The sequence below is a fragment of the Hydractinia symbiolongicarpus genome, chromosome 2 (genome assembly GCF_029227915.1).
Source record: "Hydractinia symbiolongicarpus strain clone_291-10 chromosome 2, HSymV2.1, whole genome shotgun sequence".
NCBI classification, from domain to species: domain Eukaryota; kingdom Metazoa; phylum Cnidaria; class Hydrozoa; order Anthoathecata; family Hydractiniidae; genus Hydractinia; species Hydractinia symbiolongicarpus.
In genome coordinates, this window is record NC_079876.1 from 22,847,126 (window position 1) to 22,864,805 (window position 17,680).

Sequence of the window (17,680 nt, forward strand, 5' to 3'; positions counted from 1 at the left end):
TGAAATCCATTCAAGCCTTGATGAATCGCGCACACCGTACCGATCCAAAACTTCTCCTTTTCGAGCAGGATTTCTTCGATCTTTTCGTTCGAAAGTTGAACAGTATTGTTCACATAATCGATCAGAATGAAGCGAAGAAATTTCGTCATCTCTTTGCAGCAAAGGACCTTCCTTCATTCCATCGCCGTCCAGTATGAATTGGTTACAGCTTCTTAAAGATTTCGATAACTTCAAACATAGATTAAGAAGTCGAGCTTTCTTGGCGATGGAATGAAGGAAGGTCCTTTGCTGCAAAGAGATGACAAATTTGGATCGATGGGCTCATCAGTGTGAGTACCTCTCGTCGTCTTTCTATTGAAAAATTGTTCACGAGGCGTGGTAATTCGCAAAAGATGATCTTAATTCTAATCTCCCTTATTTATATAACTACAATTTAGACGCGTATAAAAGATTACTGATTCTCATTGTTACTGAAAACTTATTCACCAAGACAGCAAGAACCGTGACAAATGTATGTTTTAAAGCGTTGACTCATGAAGTTGGCATTTAGTAATATCTAAAACGTATCTCTGCCTGCTTATAAGTACGTTTAAAAAGAATGTTTTTTTATTAATACTCTGTATAAACCCCCACACGTTCCCTTTGACTACAAAGTAGTCAACAGATTGTAACGTTAATTACACCAATTAAACATCAATATGTTATGTTGACAGTAATTTAGGTCTCTCCTCATCAGAGGATGCGAGTATAGTGCATATTTAACAGATATCTATAAAAGACAAAATATATGCATTGGGGAGAGTTTTTATGCGTTCAATTTATCAGTCCCGTTCGTTTGGCATTTATAATGAAACATACAATACATAAACTTTATGGTGGACATGATTGATAGATAATAGTGAAAAAAGAAAGTGAACTGAAGAAGTGCGCAACATAAAAACAAATATTTACTTCGCATTAAAAACAGTTGAACAATGGAAAAGCTTTCTTTGAACGAATGTTTGGCATAGTTTACCTTCTTTATTGATCTTTAATTCAAGTTAATACATCTTGACCGCATTTATTTTAACGAGAAGCTTTTTATTCTTTTACTGAATACTCTTTTAAACCGCAAAAACACAAAATGGACATTTCTATACATCTTTATGTACTACTGTGCTGTTACTTTCTGAAAGCAGATGGAATAAAGCCACCACAGGGTAAGTTATATAAGCATGTTTATATGTGTGATATGTACAACAATAACAACAACATTAACCACAACAAACAACAGCAACAACAACAAATGGACTAAAAGGAAAACTCACTAGCTAATTTCGCCCTGTTACATGATGCATTTTTCCTGAATTAATTAATATACCCTCAATCCTAAGCAAAAGCTAAATGATTATTGAAAATTTTCAGATTTATAAGCACACAAACAATCTGCTGCAACAGCTTTGTTGAAAGTTGGTAGCTATATATTAACCACCTCTACTTGAAGACAAGATTTAAGTCGAAAATTAACTAAGAATAATATCACCCAAACAGAATTCTCAATTCAAATTTATTGAAAACTTTGCACAAATGAAACCACTAAAATGTCAATATTTTATAAGATGAATATCAAACATTATGTTATATCTTTCAGGCCAAAATCAGTCCAAAATGCACAATTTAACAGAGAAAACAAAAAGGCCACCAATTTTATTATATTCTCCGCAGATTAACAAACGTGACGTAACTGGAAAAGTTTGAACATAATCCTATCAAAAATGCTAACTTTCCGCTCTGAATTTCTGTCTGAAAGTTTGAAAATAGTTTATAATTTATAAATAACTTATAAATTAGTTTTTATTAACAAATCCAAGAAATACTGAATCAGTATGAAACCAGATGAAAAAGAATTGTATATAATAACTTCAAGTTAGCTTGAAACCAAGTCTTTCTTTTTTTATTTCAGTGTGTGGACAACAAACGTCGATATCATTTTTGGTAGACTACTCAAAGTCAGTACCGAAGAGTGTTTACAAAGTTCAATATGATTTTGTTCAAACATTGGTTACTCAAAAATTTGGAACTAATAAACTGCAAGTTAGCCTGGTTGTTTTTCTTAACAGTGGAACTTGCAGTAACACAAATCCCAATTCTAAAATGTACATGAATGTAAAGAATAACGAAATTTTTATAGCTGTCCATTCGGAAATAAAAAATCCAGGAAACAAAATCAGAAACGATTATAACACAACATGTGCGAATAGACTTTTGTATGGAATTCACAACACATCAAAGACATTTGGACAAAGATACACTATAAGTTTTGTTTCTTCGAAATCCCTTTCTGAAGAAAAGTTGACACAAATTATTAAAAATTACGAAAACAATGAGAGATACCTTATAATTTTTATTAGTGGTGCTAACAATGTTAAAGCCACTTATTATGTTAAACTTTTAAAACGTGGAGGAAATAATTACAAATTAAACAACCGAGATGCTGAAAATCTACTAAAACAGTTATTGGAAAAGATATGCAGAGTTTATTCAACAACATTGCCTCAAACGAGAACGACAAAACAAAACAGTCCTTCTTCATTAGCTACGACACAGTCGCTCTCAACTTTTACAAATACAATTAAAACAACTGCCACGTCAGATAATACGACGATGTCAACTAGATCGTCGGTTACAACTTCTGCGATGACGACAACAGAAAAACCAACAAAACCAACCACACTATTCACGCCTGCTGCAAGGAAAAACATAGGTGGGTTGTTAATGTTTTTGTCGTTCTCGTTGTTGTTGTTGTTGTTGTTGTTGTTGTTGTTACTTTTGTCAGTGTTTTAACGTATGCAATATTCCCTTAGAATGTGGCAAACCCACTGGCATCGCCATATTAATCGACTACACTGAAGGCGTACCAGATGCAGTACTCACAGAAATATATCGGATTGAAGTGCGAATGCAGCAAAGATTCAAAGATAACTCATTGGTGAAAAATTCACATCAGTACAATGGAGTTTCTTGTGGGAATACAACTAATCTTCAACTAGATGATCCGGTGAGTAATCCACGTAAAACCTACCGAATGGATAGTGCAAACGTTTGCTTGAAAGAATATCTCAAAAGTCTTACAAATGATGGTAGTAGACGCAGGAGAAACTTTTATTCCATGAACATAGCATTATCAACATCGGTCGAAGAATGGATTCCAGATCACATCAAACAGAAAAATATTGATGCATCTAAATATTTAGTCTTCTTTGTAAATGCATCAGATGGCGAACAGAGAATATTTGATATCAATCTTCCTACAAAGGATAACTTACTTATTAATGACATCAACGACTTATTAGACAAAATAATTTTATTCGTATGTCAATACACTCCAACAGCAACGCCAGTAACAGCAACTAAAAGACAAGGGTCATCGACATTCTACCTTCCAACTACTTCTACATCTCGTTCACGCCCTTCTCAACCAACACGTTCTTCTCGCCCTTCTCGTCCATACTCCAGTTCAAGCACTTCTCGTCCAACACGTCCTTCTCGTCCGTCCACCGATTCACGCACTTCTCGCCCATCACGACGTTCTCGTGCGCCACACACTTCTCGTAAGTAACAATCTTTATAATTTTTTTCAAGCATTGTATGAGTTACTAGTGATTTGATTTTACTGTGTCGTGGTTTCTACTTATTTTAATTCATTTTCTGGGTGTGTTTTTTGTAGAGTTCCCGAAAAGAATAACTGGCCAAAATAATTATATTTCATTTTGTTTAATTTATTTGTAGCAACCAATACTAAACGAAAAAAGTTAAAAAAAGGTAAGAATGCATAATGAAAAAGATTCTGTTGAAAGAAGATTCAGAAAATTTTGTTGTTTCAAATCAAAAATCAAATAAATTTGCAGTTATTCTGATTGGACTTTTAAATATACTTGTATTTTTTTATTTTGTTATGGTGTTCTTAAAAGCTTGTTTTCCAAAGAGGGCGATGAGCTCCTCGACTTCAAGAGATCGCAAAAGACGTCGCTGTACCTCATCGCCTAGCATGATTCTCGTCGCCATTTCATAATAGAATCAATCAAACAACATCAAAACAGGAGGGCGTCTTTTATTCTAGAAACATACTTTTTGGCTTTAGCCTGAATATTTCCTAACTTCAAAGGAGATTTTTTAGAAAATTTATAGAGGATAAAAATCCTGTTTTATCCCTTAAAAATCATTTTTTAGCGAACACTCTGTCAATATATCAATTTTTTCAAATTAATATTTTGCGAGGTTAGCAATAAAATTAAATTTCTTATCAAAAAGTACGTGTTATTACAAAGTAAATAAAAAAAAGAAAAAGAAAGAAGGAGAAAAAGAAGGAAGTATTTTCTCAAAAGTCTTCAGTAGATAAACAAAGAAATCATTTCACATGACTTTATAAATTTTATGAATTTAAATATTAGTTCATTCACGACCAAATTCTTTTTTCAGCTTCCTTCTGATATCACTTTCCTCACTTTTAATAATGATCATGTCTGAATGCAGAAAATTACCATACGCCATTTAAAAAAGAACAAAAGAAGTCTTTCTTTCACTGCCGCAGCGACGAGAAAGGCAACGAGCTCAAAAGTTTCATCTTTTTGTTATTTTCCATCTGTGCGCCAAGGGAAACTTATTGAACACCAGGCCTTAGAGATTATTGCAACGAAAACAAAAGCATTACTGCAGATTATATTTTACTTTTAGCGTAGATGATTTTTCGCATCAAATAATTTTATGTTTGTAGTACCTTTCTAATTTTTCCCTTTTTCCTCACTATTTTAGAAATCAGAAACTTCACATCACAAAATATTACAACTGAGCAGCTTTCAAACACAACTTGGGCAACCGTAAGTTTCTGTGTTCTTTACTAGTGCTCTTTTTTACTTCTGAATAAAAAAAGGTTAATAACATTGTTTTAATCTGTTTATAAAAATTTGTAACGCTTTGAAACGGTAGTTTTCTCTTTTCTCAATTACAATAATTTACAGTCAGAATAATTGACGCAGGACTATAAAGTGAAGGTTACACCTACCATTTAAAATATCACTGTAACAACAAAAAATAATTATGGAGGCGAATATAAGAAAAAGTAAAAACTATAAATAATTATCACGGCTTATCAAATTCGTGTCACACGTGGAATCGCAATGCACATGCTGGCATTTTTGCACATCAAGGTGTTGTATTGCACAGCTATTAATAAATGCTGTCAAAAATGCTTTAAACAAATAAAAATTACAAAAAATATAAGATTTTTTTGTTACAGAATTTCCTACAGTCCTCATCTGAACTGTTGAATCAAACGCAACAAAAAGATACAGATGTGGAGGTAAAGTTTGCTCTATTCCGTATCTGTTGTGCAACTCTTGTGAGAGTATCACCTAGAAGCACCAGGTATGTATACCTGATGTTACTATAAATGATATGTTAAGAAATATTCTCGCTGCAATCAAAATGTTTACCTGTGGTAGGGCGTTATAGTTATAATAACTTTCTGTTCTTACCTTGCTTTTGTTTTTTAACAGGAAGACGAGGCTGAAGAAATGATGAAGTTTATAGAAGAAACATTAGTTAAAGTTGGAACTAGCCTGCCTGTTGGAGCGTCTGTCAGTATTGTGACAGAAAGTCTTGGTAAATGCAATCAATTCTTACTAAATTCTTTTTAAGGGGGTAACTGTGATGTAACGACCAAAAACTGTTGCCTTGCAGTTTGAACCTGCACTGCTACCAATGAAATTTTGTCAAATGTGACTTATATTATATAATGTTTTTTTCTAAGCGTAGGTCGAATAGTGGTGGGGTGATTGCAAATTTGCATCCTTACCTCAGCGCACAATAATAGTAGCAACGTCAAGTTATTAAAGCTAAAAGTTGTAAAAAGCAAACAAGTGCAGCAATGCTTGAATGCTAAAACGTGTGATAAGCCTAAGCATTACGTAAATTTGAACAACAGGATTAAATATGCGTAAAAAACTTTTGAGTATGCTTAACCAAGTCTCTAAAATACGCTTAAATAAAAACGTAGTGATCATTAACTTGAAAAACGTAATAATCACTTTTTTTTATATTACTTACATATTATTTACAACAAAACTTCTGAGATAATGACTTTGAAATACTGTGGTAACAGTTATCTCCTTGGCTGATCCTCACTTTTATACCCAGCATTGCTAATTTGTTTTAGTAAATCTAAACATAAATTAAAAGTGTTAAAAAGAACGTGATAAGTAAAAATGAACAATAAGTTGTGACTCTAACGCGGGTTGAATCCTCGCACTGGAAGTAAAAAAGCTTTCCTAAAATATCTTAGCTTAGTAACTTTTGTTGAAAAGCATCCTTGTTATATTTTGGTAATTTTTTTCTTCCATTTATTTATATCTCTCTTAATTATAATTAGACCTTAAAGGCTCATTTCCATCTGACTGCATTCGCCGCTACTTTCATATCAGCGCGAAAAAATAGAGATTTTATCTAAGTGCGCACACGCTAACAGAAAAGCTCGTGAGCTTTTTTACGTTATAGCGGGGAATACAGTTGGAAGAAAACGAGACTTATAATGATTTGGCTGCTCTTATATGTTTAGTTGCTGATGTCACTGCAGTGGAAACAAAAACATTTCAAGGTTATCTGTTTCCAAATCAGAGTACAACTGAAAACAAAGCATCTTTGTTGAATTTACCACACAATTTATTAAAAAATTCAACTTCAGGTAATTATTCTTAGTCACAGCCTATGACAAAATTCATCTAGATAATGATATGCTTAGGTTTTGCCTAGCTTTCTTTCTGTTTTATAACAGCACTCAGTCAGTCACTGTTCTATGACACCGACAATAAAAGGTACACCAATAAGGGGAGCTTTAAATTATAATTTGACATTACTGTGTTCATTTCAGATAAAACAGGTATCGTAGGAATGAAGTTTAAGCCTTTGGTATCCATGAAAAAAGTTGCGTAAGGCTCTGATTTTTTATTTCGATAATATCTCCACCTTGATCTTAGTTCGTTTTGTGTAATAACCAATTAAAAGTTGCAAAATTTCTGACTGTGTTTAGGAATCATCTTGCAGTTGGAGATGATGTGATTTCTATATCAGTAGATCCTCCAGTTAGGACACCATTTGAAGAACCAATAAATTATACAATGATACGAATACAGGTAAAATCTATTCCATCTCCATCTAGACTCGACACCCTTGTTTATATATATAAACAAAGCATTCTTTGTTTTATTTCTTTATTAGGGTTTCATTTAACTCTTATAGCGTGTAAAATTTACAGCCTTAAAAAAGCTGTTTGCTGAAAAGAAATTGTTTAAATTGCAAATAAACTTTTCAAGGGTTAAGTATTATTTCTGGGTTAATTTAGAACAATTTTAATCATCAACAATGTGTTTATTGGAATACAAGGTAAGTCAGAAATCAAACCTAGTTTGTAAACAGTGGGTCTGAATGCTAGTTAAATGTACTAGTATTCATAACAGTAGACATAGAAATATAAATATAAAAATATGTTGTTGTTATTATGCTTGAACACATGTCATATTACATCCAGATTATTTATGACTAAACGGCTTAATGTTCCTTTTTGCCATGTATTTCGATAAGAGTCATAAAATTGTTTGCAAGCAGCACTTTCCTTACTTGTCTAAAACACTAAGGCAAGTAAATTATTTATCCTACTCAGGCTGCGATTTCGCTTGGTGGGAAAGGGGAAAAAATGTTTTTGGTCCTTGCATTCTGATTGATTAACATGATTGACTTTAAACTCGCAATAGCTGAATTTTACTTTCTATGTCTTTGATTAATAAGAACAGTACAATATATATTTTTGCTGCAGTCAACGTTTAACCCGACATGTGTGTGCCAATTAAGTTTGAAAATAAGACAGAATTTCTGTACACGGTCTTTAACCGGGTTACTTATACCCCAACTTGAACAAAGTTGAGTCTGTCGCTTGTAAGTTTTTTCATTTCCATTTTGCCTGCACAAGAACATCCTGTAAAACAGTAATAATCATTTAAATAACCATCTTCTTATGCTTTCCGCAGTTTGGAGAAATGGGATTCGTTTGGCTGTAACGTCAGTGAAATCAGTGAAGAATATATTACTTGCCAATGCACACACATGACTTCATTCTCCATTTTAATGCAAGTCAAAGATTTCGAGGTAATCGCCTTTACTATATTCGTTAAGACATGGTGTATTCAAAGATTTATTCCTTCAGGACACAATGGCAAATTTAAGTATTTTTCTTTTGAATTCATGCCTTGCAGACCTACTCTATCTACCATTTTGTTGGTATTTTGAATTTTTGTTGCTGTTTTAACTGGGGCATGGATTTGCACCTTTGGATGCAATGTTTGTTTGACTTGAATTCTGATTACCTAGTAACCTCTCGTTTAATTTTATAGATTGCAGATAAACATGTATTTGCTTTAGCAGTTCTCACCTACGTTGGATGTGGAGTGTCAGTCGCCTCTTGTATCTGCCTGATACTGATCTATGTTTGTCTTAGGTAAATGGTTCATAGGAAGGATCACGTATCTTAACTTTCTGACTCCATTTTAATCCAAAGTTCCCCGGTGGGAATTACAATTATTAAGGGCGCATGAACCCTCTACATGCAGCCCTGGATTCATACATACGTTATCTCTATAAGCTCTGCACGTGTTGTTATATTGTCACATGTGATGTAGTTTGTTCGGCTTGCAATTGTGCCGACTGCAGATCGACTCCTAAATATTGTTAGAGTTAACGATGCTCGCGGTATCTTTGTCCTGCATTTAGTTTTAACAGTAATCATGATATAACAAAATGGATTAGTATAAAATAAAGAATGCTTAACAACACTTTTAAAAACATATAGCTTTTCCGCTGAGAAAGGAATTTACTTCTAAACTTTGCAGAAAAATTATTAGGAAAATATGAGATTCCAAGCATTTTAAGACATTTGCGACACAGATAAATTAATAAATTTTTTATTATCGAGCGTTCAAAAGAAATGAATTATGATTACATATATATTACCAGGGTTGGTTATGGTTTCAAAATATCTTTCAAACATCCTTTTTGTTATTTTTAGGCGTATGTTAAGGATTGACCGAAATGTTATTCACGTGAATCTATCTTTTGCCATAGCAATTGCCAATGCATTGTTTTTAAGTGCTGATTCTGCAACTAAAAAAAAGGTGAGGTGTATGACTTTAATAAGTTTGGGAAATAACCTTGACCTTCGATGTGAACGTGCCTGAAACAGTAAAAACGTATTCTTTAATAACCTGGTATAATCCCTGCGTCAACCATTAGCTACTAGACACAAGTTTGAGGGAGGTTAAAAACACATACTGTACCATCAAAACACATCGTACACAATAAAAAGCTTATGTAAACGTTACCTTAGTCAAACTGATATTTATAGCATCCACAAAACTTGTCTAGGCATTTCGTTCTTTTTTAATTCTGCTCAAACAGGAACTTATGGTCCCTTAAATGCAGTCTTTAAAGCCGTTATTGTTTTAACAGTTCACAATCAATATTAAACGTTTACTTGTCTTGGGCCTTCTATTCTGTCACTTTAAAAAATGACCAAATAAAATAACCGAAAAGAATAAGATACAATAGTATTATTCTTTTTTTTTTATCTTAGGATATATGCTTAGGAATATCGATCGGCATGTTGTATTTTTACCTAGCAACTTTTTTCTGGATGTTCGTGGAAGGAGTACACGTCTATCTAATGATGTTCAAAGTTTTTAAAAGCAAAAAGAGAATGCCGATTTATTTATTGATTGGTTGGGGTGAGTTTGTTTCCGGTTTTTACTTATTGGTTAATAAAAGAATAAATGTTTGGTTCCACAAATTCAGCGCTTTTTTTACTTTTAAATCTCCTCTCAGATCCCAACGAAAGGTGGAGATATAGGAAATTATTCTCCATTCCTCTGGCGTACGTTACACTAACTTTTCTTATCAAACGTTCTGAATTTACTCTTTAATTTGTTCAAAATTAAAAAAATTAAAATCGAGCTTAATCTTGTAGAGTTGAATTATTGTTTGAAAGAATCGTTCCAACTGACTATCCATTGCAACTTAGTATAGTTATCTTTTTTTTTAATAGTTTTTCCTGCTTTTATTACTGCTGGAGTTTCTCTGAAATATCACAGCTTGATGACGACGGAAGAATTTTGTTGGTTGTCAACCGAAAAAGGCGTTATATGGGCATTTGTTGGTCCCGCTCTTTTCGTTATAGTTGTCAACACTGTTATTCTGTGTATGACACTGGTGGCGTCTAGACGAATAAGTGTGGGCGACGACGGTGAACCTGAGTTAAAACGTATCGCCCGTTTGACGTTAGTGCTAATGCCTATCTTTGGCATTTCATGGGTCATAGGAGTCTTTGCTATCAACGAGCAAACGATTTTATTTCAGTATATATTCACCGCCGTAAATGTTTTCCAAGGTCTTTTTATTTTCATCGGGTATGGAATGATGAATAACGAAGTGCGTCGGGAGGCTTCGCGACGAAAACAAATGTTCCATTCTGCTGACATCAGCCGTTCAATATCCACAGGGAAAACAAATTATGCATCGACAATGAAATCACACAGGTTTTCATCCGTCGATAACCCGACATATAATGGGGGTTACTTGACATCAACCAGTGATGCAGTTGACACGCCGTCACCTAGCAACAGTTACCGCAGTTCGATTGTTGGTGATGCCCCACAAGATAAAGAACCGGACTATGCGATCAACGAAAGCTATCGCTCTTCCACCTTTCTTACCCAACAAAGATATTTAACCAAGATATGATAGCTGTAACACATTTTCGACTAAATGGTTGCATGTAACAATACTATTAAATTGTTTCGAGATAAAAATATCTAACGTAACGAACAAAAAAGAGTTTTGGACAAAAATCGTTGTCACGTGCTTCTGAGATCATTATATAAACTGTTGAATAAAAACTTTTCTAGAAAATAAAGTTTTATGTTGTTAATAATACTGTACAGCGCAGATTAAAAATTGTATCAAAAAATCTAGTTTTCCCTTTTTTTTCTTAAGATCTGAGCTAATTCATTACCTTATTACACTTTTATAATAGAGGAGATAATCTTAAAAAACAAGATGGGTACACAGGTCTCAGCAGTAATATCCCGACCTCTTTATATAATTGGTTCTTTACTTTCTTAGCTGGTACAGAAGACAGTCTTGTGAAAGCTAAAATAAAAATTATAATTCTTTTTCTTTTGCAGAAATTTTTATAGTGTAAACCTTCAAACTTTACTTTCTCCAGCAAAACACATTTCAAGTTGTTATTGACTACTCGACATCAGAAATGGTGAAATTGGGAAAGTGAAAATCGAGAGAATAAGCGCTGTTTTCGACGTTCTGCGATAAGTCGGGAACGAAGTTTCTTTTCTGATTCTGCACTACAATGTAACCCGACTTTTCGGTTTATGCCCATGCGCATCAAAATAGTATAAATACACGTGTTGTATTGTCGGCCAAGCCTCGGCCTTTGGTTGCGTGGAAAGCATCGCAAACTTTAACTGTCATTAAAATTAATTGATGCAATTTTCGTTTTATGTTCCTCACCGAAGCAAATAATCAAGAAAGTGTAGGCGTGAAGAAGAACAGACGGACATCGACAACTGTAAAGTGGCAAGCTTCACGGTTTTCTTTCTTGGAAAATACGCACAAAAGATGCAATCCAAATTTGGTCGTGGATACTAAGAAAGTTTTTTATCCAGTTGCTGGTCACAAGTCGGTGATGAATATGAAATATGTTTTGATGTACCACTGTATATGTACCACTTGTTATAAACGACGACTAATATCTCAAATAACCTAACTAAATATATATAGGACTGTAACTTCTGCTCCTCGTACTATGTTGTTCTTGCTGGTAATTAGTTCTCATACACGTCCCGTTCTCCATCGTGATCTCTTTGTTTTCGGGTCTCCTATCAAGACAATGTCTCCAACGTTTATTTCGCATTTACTACTTCGCTCGTTTCGTAAACTTCTCTTTTGTTTATCACGTAATTCAGTTAAATGTTCTACAGACCAACGTTTCCAAAACAAGTTCAATAACTTATCAAGTTTTTCATTCATTTCAACAACATCGTTTTCGTTACTGTCACTGTGGTTTTTACCCAATCGTCATCCACAGATGTATAATCTATATAATAATACGCCAGTTTTGTCTGTCTGTCTGTCTGTCACTTTTGCAAAGTGGATTATATTTTTCATAATTTTCTTTAACAAATTTTATAAAACATCGCCTATAAAATTGGTCTGTAATTTACCAAACTTTAACGTTAAAATAGTATTGGCGTCAAAGGAAAGTTAATTAAGATTAGTTAAGCCATTACAGTGCACTTAAAACTTTGAGGCCAAATAACTTGGAAACGAGGTGGTGATGTCAATGATTTTTCACCGCGTGGGTAACTAGGGACCACCTAGGACCAATTTGGGTAATTTTCTCAAACCTGGGTGCCCGAATCCGTTTCGGAATGGACGGGTTGATGACGTCATAAAAAACCTTTAAACCTTGATATCTCTGCAACCGTTTGTCAAAAGTACATGATCCTATACATTTTCTTGATCAGCGTTTTAAGATCTATATGATGAAGGCAACAGGTATACACATTTCCGAGAAAAAAAATTTGTGTTCTGACATGTCTCTGCTGACGTCATCAAAATTTAAATGACGGTCGTTTTTCTCTGTTATCCTGCCTAAGTGGATCTTTCTACGGGCTTTATCGACTAGTCTCTTATAATAATACAGAGACTGTGTCTGTTTGTAACAGGCAAAGTCGACGTGTTCATTTTTCTTTGAAGTAACCAAAAAAGATATGTCTAATATATTAAATTTTCTGACGTTACTGCGCGACGTCAATAACACTACTTTAACGCCAATATCCTATATTAAATTAATGAAGCCATTACAGTGCACCTAAAACTTTGAGGCCAAATATCTTGGAGACGAGGTAGTGACGTCAATGAATTTTCACCGCGTGGGTAACTAGGATCACTTAGGACCAATTTGGGTAAGTTTCCTAAATATGGGTCCCCAAATCCGTTTTGGAGTGGACGGGTTGATGACGTCATCAAAAAACCTTTAAACCTTAATATCTCTTCAACTGTTTCTCAAAAGTACTTGATCTTATACATTTTCTTGATTAGCGTTTCAAGATCTATATGATGAATGCAACGGGTGTACGAATTTTTGAGGAATTTTTTTTTGAAACTTTTGGTAGGGACTTTGCTGACGTCAGCAAAATTTTTAAACCCTTCTATCTCCTTAGGCGTTTGTCAAAAACATACGATACTATACATTATTTTGATCAGCGTTTTCAACCTCTACACATTACAGACAACAAAAAATGACTAAATTTCATCAATTTTCTTTTTGGATATACACTGCTGACGTCAGCAAAAACTCTAAAGTAACCTATATTTCCATTGTTCTTCTGCGCCTTAGTGGATTTTTCTACGGGGCTTTATCGACTAGTTTATGTATAATTGAACGAACTAATGAACGTGCCTTTGGTATATGATATTCAGATCGAATTTCTGTTAATGTCTCGCTTACTCCATTATGTCCAACTTTCTTGTGTGCATCATAAATTATTAATTTTGCAAGATAATGTTTACTTGGTATTAATATTGGGTATTTTGCTGACTCAGGAATTGGGGCATTCCCCATTCTCAACTTATATCTATATACACCATCTCTCTCCAAAATATTGATATTCAGCATACGAAAAAGTTTTAAGATTAACAACAAATAAATTAACTAAGGCTGTTAATCTTGATAGTTTTGTTAAACACCTAAATTTTTCAATTTTATTGATGTTGGTAAAATTAACATCATTATTTACACTATCAAAGGGTGACGCTTAAATTTGCACCATTACCACAACTAACATCTACATCTTCTTCAGTATTATTATTTATTAAACATGTAAATGAATCTCCAACAGATAGAAACGGCCACTCGCTTTCTTGTAGAGTCAGAAATGGAGGACTGTTCATCCACATATAATTTTCCAATAAAATAATAGGTGTAGAACCTCGAGATATAGATTGTCCTTCGATTTAATTAAATGCCAACAATTCACATTCAAATTTTATCTAATTTCCAACACTCTATTTTCTACGAAGACTGGATACTTCTTCTCACAATTTATTATCCAAGAACACGCCACATTGGAGTCCGTCCATGCAAACACACTGGATATTTCAAATATTGTTGCAAAAAATTCTTCTATTTTTGTTAGTAATCGAGACAATAATAAAGTTCCAAGTAACTCTAGTTTCGGTATCGTCAATTTTTTTAAGTGGACTCACTCTTGAACTTGCTGTAACTAACGCAATTTTAATCAACCCTGATTTGTTTACAAATCGTAAATAAACACAACAACCATAACATTTTTCAGAAGCGTCTGAAAATCCACGTAACTCTACTTTCACAAAGTGGTCATTTCTGTCTGTAAAACAATAGTTTCTGTCAAACTTAGTCTCATCAATTCCATATAAATTTTGTAATAAATCTTTCCATTCTGTTAATAAGTCACCAGTTAGCTTCTCATTCCAATCAATTTTGATTGCGCAAGATATGTGAAAAACACTTTAAATTTTACTACAACTGGGTTGAGTAGTACTGGTGGATCATAAATAGATGATATTGCTTGCAGAGCTTCTCTTAGGATTTTCTGATTCGCTAAACACCTCTCTGACTCTTTCTCCAACTCTGAAGAATTCGATTGAAATTTTCGCAAATTAAATGAAGCACCAGCTGAACGTTCTTTACTTTTTAAAAAAATTCAAACGTTTCATCGACATCTATTCCTCCTGAATTCAAATCATCTACATGTAACGACTGTAAAAACTTCATAACGAATTCAGCATGTGTTTCCATAAATTTTTTATGTGATAAATGATAGTGGCTGATAAAAGGAAATCCCTAATGATTTTAGGAAGTTTCGCTCATCTCCAGTCAACATTCTGAGTATCTTCAGTTACATTCACATTTTGGTAAGAGAAGTTGTCAAAATAAGATTTTAAACAATCCTTTAAAAAGCGCACATATGCCGGACCTTCACGCGTTTGCAAGTTACCTTGCTTGTCAGTGAATTTAACAACACCAGTCGATTTAACAATCAAATAATCGTTTGCTGTGATTTTCGATGAACAACTTGGGGTAACACATCTATTGAGAAAATTAACATTATAACTTTGAGTATTGGTACGACTTCCGCTCTTTTATATTTCTGATATTTTACAACTTTGACTCCAGAACATTCATACGATTTCATCAAAATATTCAACATTTTCAAAATCCGAAGTATAGCCATTTGAATTAGCGATGAAATTAACTGGCATATTACATTTTGAAGCAAACTCGTCCCCAACGCTTCTTAGGTTTAAGTTTCCGTTCCAGGGAAAAAAACCTAAGAAGCGCTGGGGACGAGTTTGCTTTTGAAGATAAAAATATACCTGGACACCATTTTATGCAAAGACTTTAAACGTAGCATCATACACTTCCCTTCTGTTTTCCTTTTAGGATCGATCCTGCTAAGATTCATCGGTTTGGCTTTATGACATTCGTAGTCTCCACCTTTCTTTTTTTTCACAACGAGTGGTGTGACAGGTGCTTGGAATGAAGCGCCGATTCTGTTTTCCACTATTGATGCGCCAGTTGACTTTCGTTTTCTGGTAAATTGACCTTGTTTTTTGCCAACATCAAGAGGTTTCTTATACATTGTTGATAATGATGGAGAAAACTCACGCAGTCTAGAAACATGCTCTCTCCTGCATTGTTCATCCAGACTATGCCAAGCTATAGGATTGATCTAAGATAAGAGTCGTACATCAATTTTTATGAAGGCAGCGCTTTTACTCTCTGTTGGGAATCATTTTAATTCTAATACGTATCAAGATGTCTTGTTGATGCTCATTACAACAGACAGAAAATACATTTGCTTACCTGAAAGTGTTTGTAATTGCTAGCAGGACGATATTTACCAGATTGATAAATAGCTCTAAGTTCTTCGGTCCGTCCCTTAGCACTTGAAATTATATCGACAATACTTAGCTTTTTGTTTCCACATTAAACTTTCAACAGTGAATGCAATGATTCGATAGCGTTGTTGTAAAAAAAGATCATCTATCCCGGCACCTTCTCTTGCTGAATAATAACAGATTCAATAAATTGTTTGGCCCGTGTTCTGGAAAACCAGTAATAAAAGTCCCAGGTATCTCGTAGTGACTCCAACTTGACTTTGAAATCTTCTTCATCTTCAGCTGACGCCAAGCCTAACTCCCTTGCTACGCCATCATTCGTCCCGTAGATATCAGCGATAATTTTTTCTTTGTCCCTCCCATTAATTTTAGTTAACTTCTTCTTATCACGATCTGACATATGTTTAACGCACAAAAGACTCTTCAACTTTGGCATTTGAACCCTTGAAACAATGCCTTTTCTAAATCTGTTCCAAGATGTGATAGACCATGTAAATTGTTATTAGCGACGATCAATGCACTAGCAAATTGAGAGAAGGTTTCAACACTTTTTTCATGTGAAGCAGTATTGGACCGAAGAACCATGTATGTTCACCTTTATCATTTACCAATCTCAACTTCTGATAAGCAATGTCTGTGAATCACATGTCGCATACATTGAAAGTGGTGTCCATTACAAAAACCTTCTTTTCTCGCACACAAAAAAGCTCCACGTCATATAGTTGCTACTGGTCGAAAGCAGTGACCAGATACTCATTGGGAGTGAATACCAAATTTTGAATGAAGCTGGTATCGTTATTTCTCACCTCAACAACAACTCTCAGAAGCTCGTCATGTGGCATTTCTTCATCTGTTTCCATGCTGTTGTCGATGTTTGTAACGCGTTGTTGAATGTTGTACACCCAAATCTGATTATAGCTTAACAATCACATGGTATATTTTCTGTGCGGATATTAGGAAGTGCGCTGGCTCGAAAGTGTACTCGGAGTCGAGGCTATATTTATCACGCAAACAATTTGAAAAATCAAGAAACTGAGCATGGCTTTTCAAACCTTCTTAACTAAAAAATAAAAATAAATTTTTTGGCTTGGCTGTGTGAAAAACATACTTGTTTCGGATTGCGTGGCTGTGTTGATGACGAGATGCAATTAAACGGACCACCCGATTCCTCAATGGCGTTGTCATGAACGATTTGTGCTCGTTCACCATTCTTCACCTTTTCAAATTTTTTTCGGTTCCCAAATAAGGCGTAGATCTTGAATTTTCTTTCTTTGAGTTTCCATGACATGATATCTGAAAATTTGGATCAGTAACTTCGTTCTCAGTCCATTTATTGATAACTAAACAAAAATTCAAAAAGCAGCCAGTTTCGATACTTTTCACCCTGCAAACACTATTGGAAAACCCTTTTTGGGTATTGTAAACACGATAACCACGAATCAATGCGAAAATCTTTTGCTTGTCTACATATTCATCGACATATTTTTTCTGATTCTACGTTTTATAAACCAGCTTCAATACCATTCAATACCATTATAGTAAACATAGCTGCATGGAGAAACTTTGTTTGTAGGCTCTATTATCGCCTGCTAAGATTTGATCCAAGGTAAATATGCTGTTATCAACAAGGTAAACTCCTGAC

The 17,680-nt window shown here is 34.2% G+C and overlaps 1 protein-coding gene across 2 annotated transcripts; it reads left to right on the forward strand.

Annotated features, from left to right (window-relative positions):
• Positions 1 to 557: 557 nt before the first annotated feature.
• Positions 558 to 11,048, forward strand: LOC130630220 (adhesion G protein-coupled receptor L2-like). Of its 2 annotated transcripts, XM_057443622.1 has the most exons (16): positions 558 to 1,199; positions 1,943 to 2,743; positions 2,844 to 3,590; positions 3,769 to 3,801; positions 4,792 to 4,856; positions 5,276 to 5,338; positions 5,535 to 5,640; positions 6,593 to 6,718; positions 6,905 to 6,962; positions 7,064 to 7,166; positions 7,376 to 7,416; positions 8,058 to 8,175; positions 8,421 to 8,524; positions 9,092 to 9,197; positions 9,656 to 9,806; positions 10,124 to 11,048. In XM_057443622.1, the coding sequence occupies exons 1-16, from the start codon at positions 1,124 to 1,126 to the stop codon at positions 10,816 to 10,818; spliced, it is 3,393 nt and encodes a 1,130-aa protein (XP_057299605.1). In that variant the 5' UTR covers positions 558 to 1,123; the 3' UTR covers positions 10,819 to 11,048. The 2 variants fall into 2 exon arrangements, with proteins under 2 accessions (XP_057299605.1, XP_057299606.1); XM_057443623.1 differs by lacking the exon at positions 1,943 to 2,743.
• The last annotated feature ends 6,632 nt before the right edge of the window (positions 11,049 to 17,680 follow it).

Excerpts from the sequence above, each read along its gene's own strand:
- LOC130630220 (XM_057443622.1), top strand. The coding sequence starts at position 1,124 with ATGGACATTTCTATACATCTTTATGTACTACTGTGCTGTTACTTTCTG. Across the intron at positions 1,200-1,942 it reads TGGAATAAAGCCACCACAGG|TGTGTGGACAACAAACGTCG; the intron begins GTAAGTTATATA and ends TTTTTATTTCAG. Across the intron at positions 6,963-7,063 it reads GTATCCATGAAAAAAGTTGC|GAATCATCTTGCAGTTGGAG; the intron begins GTAAGGCTCTGA and ends GACTGTGTTTAG.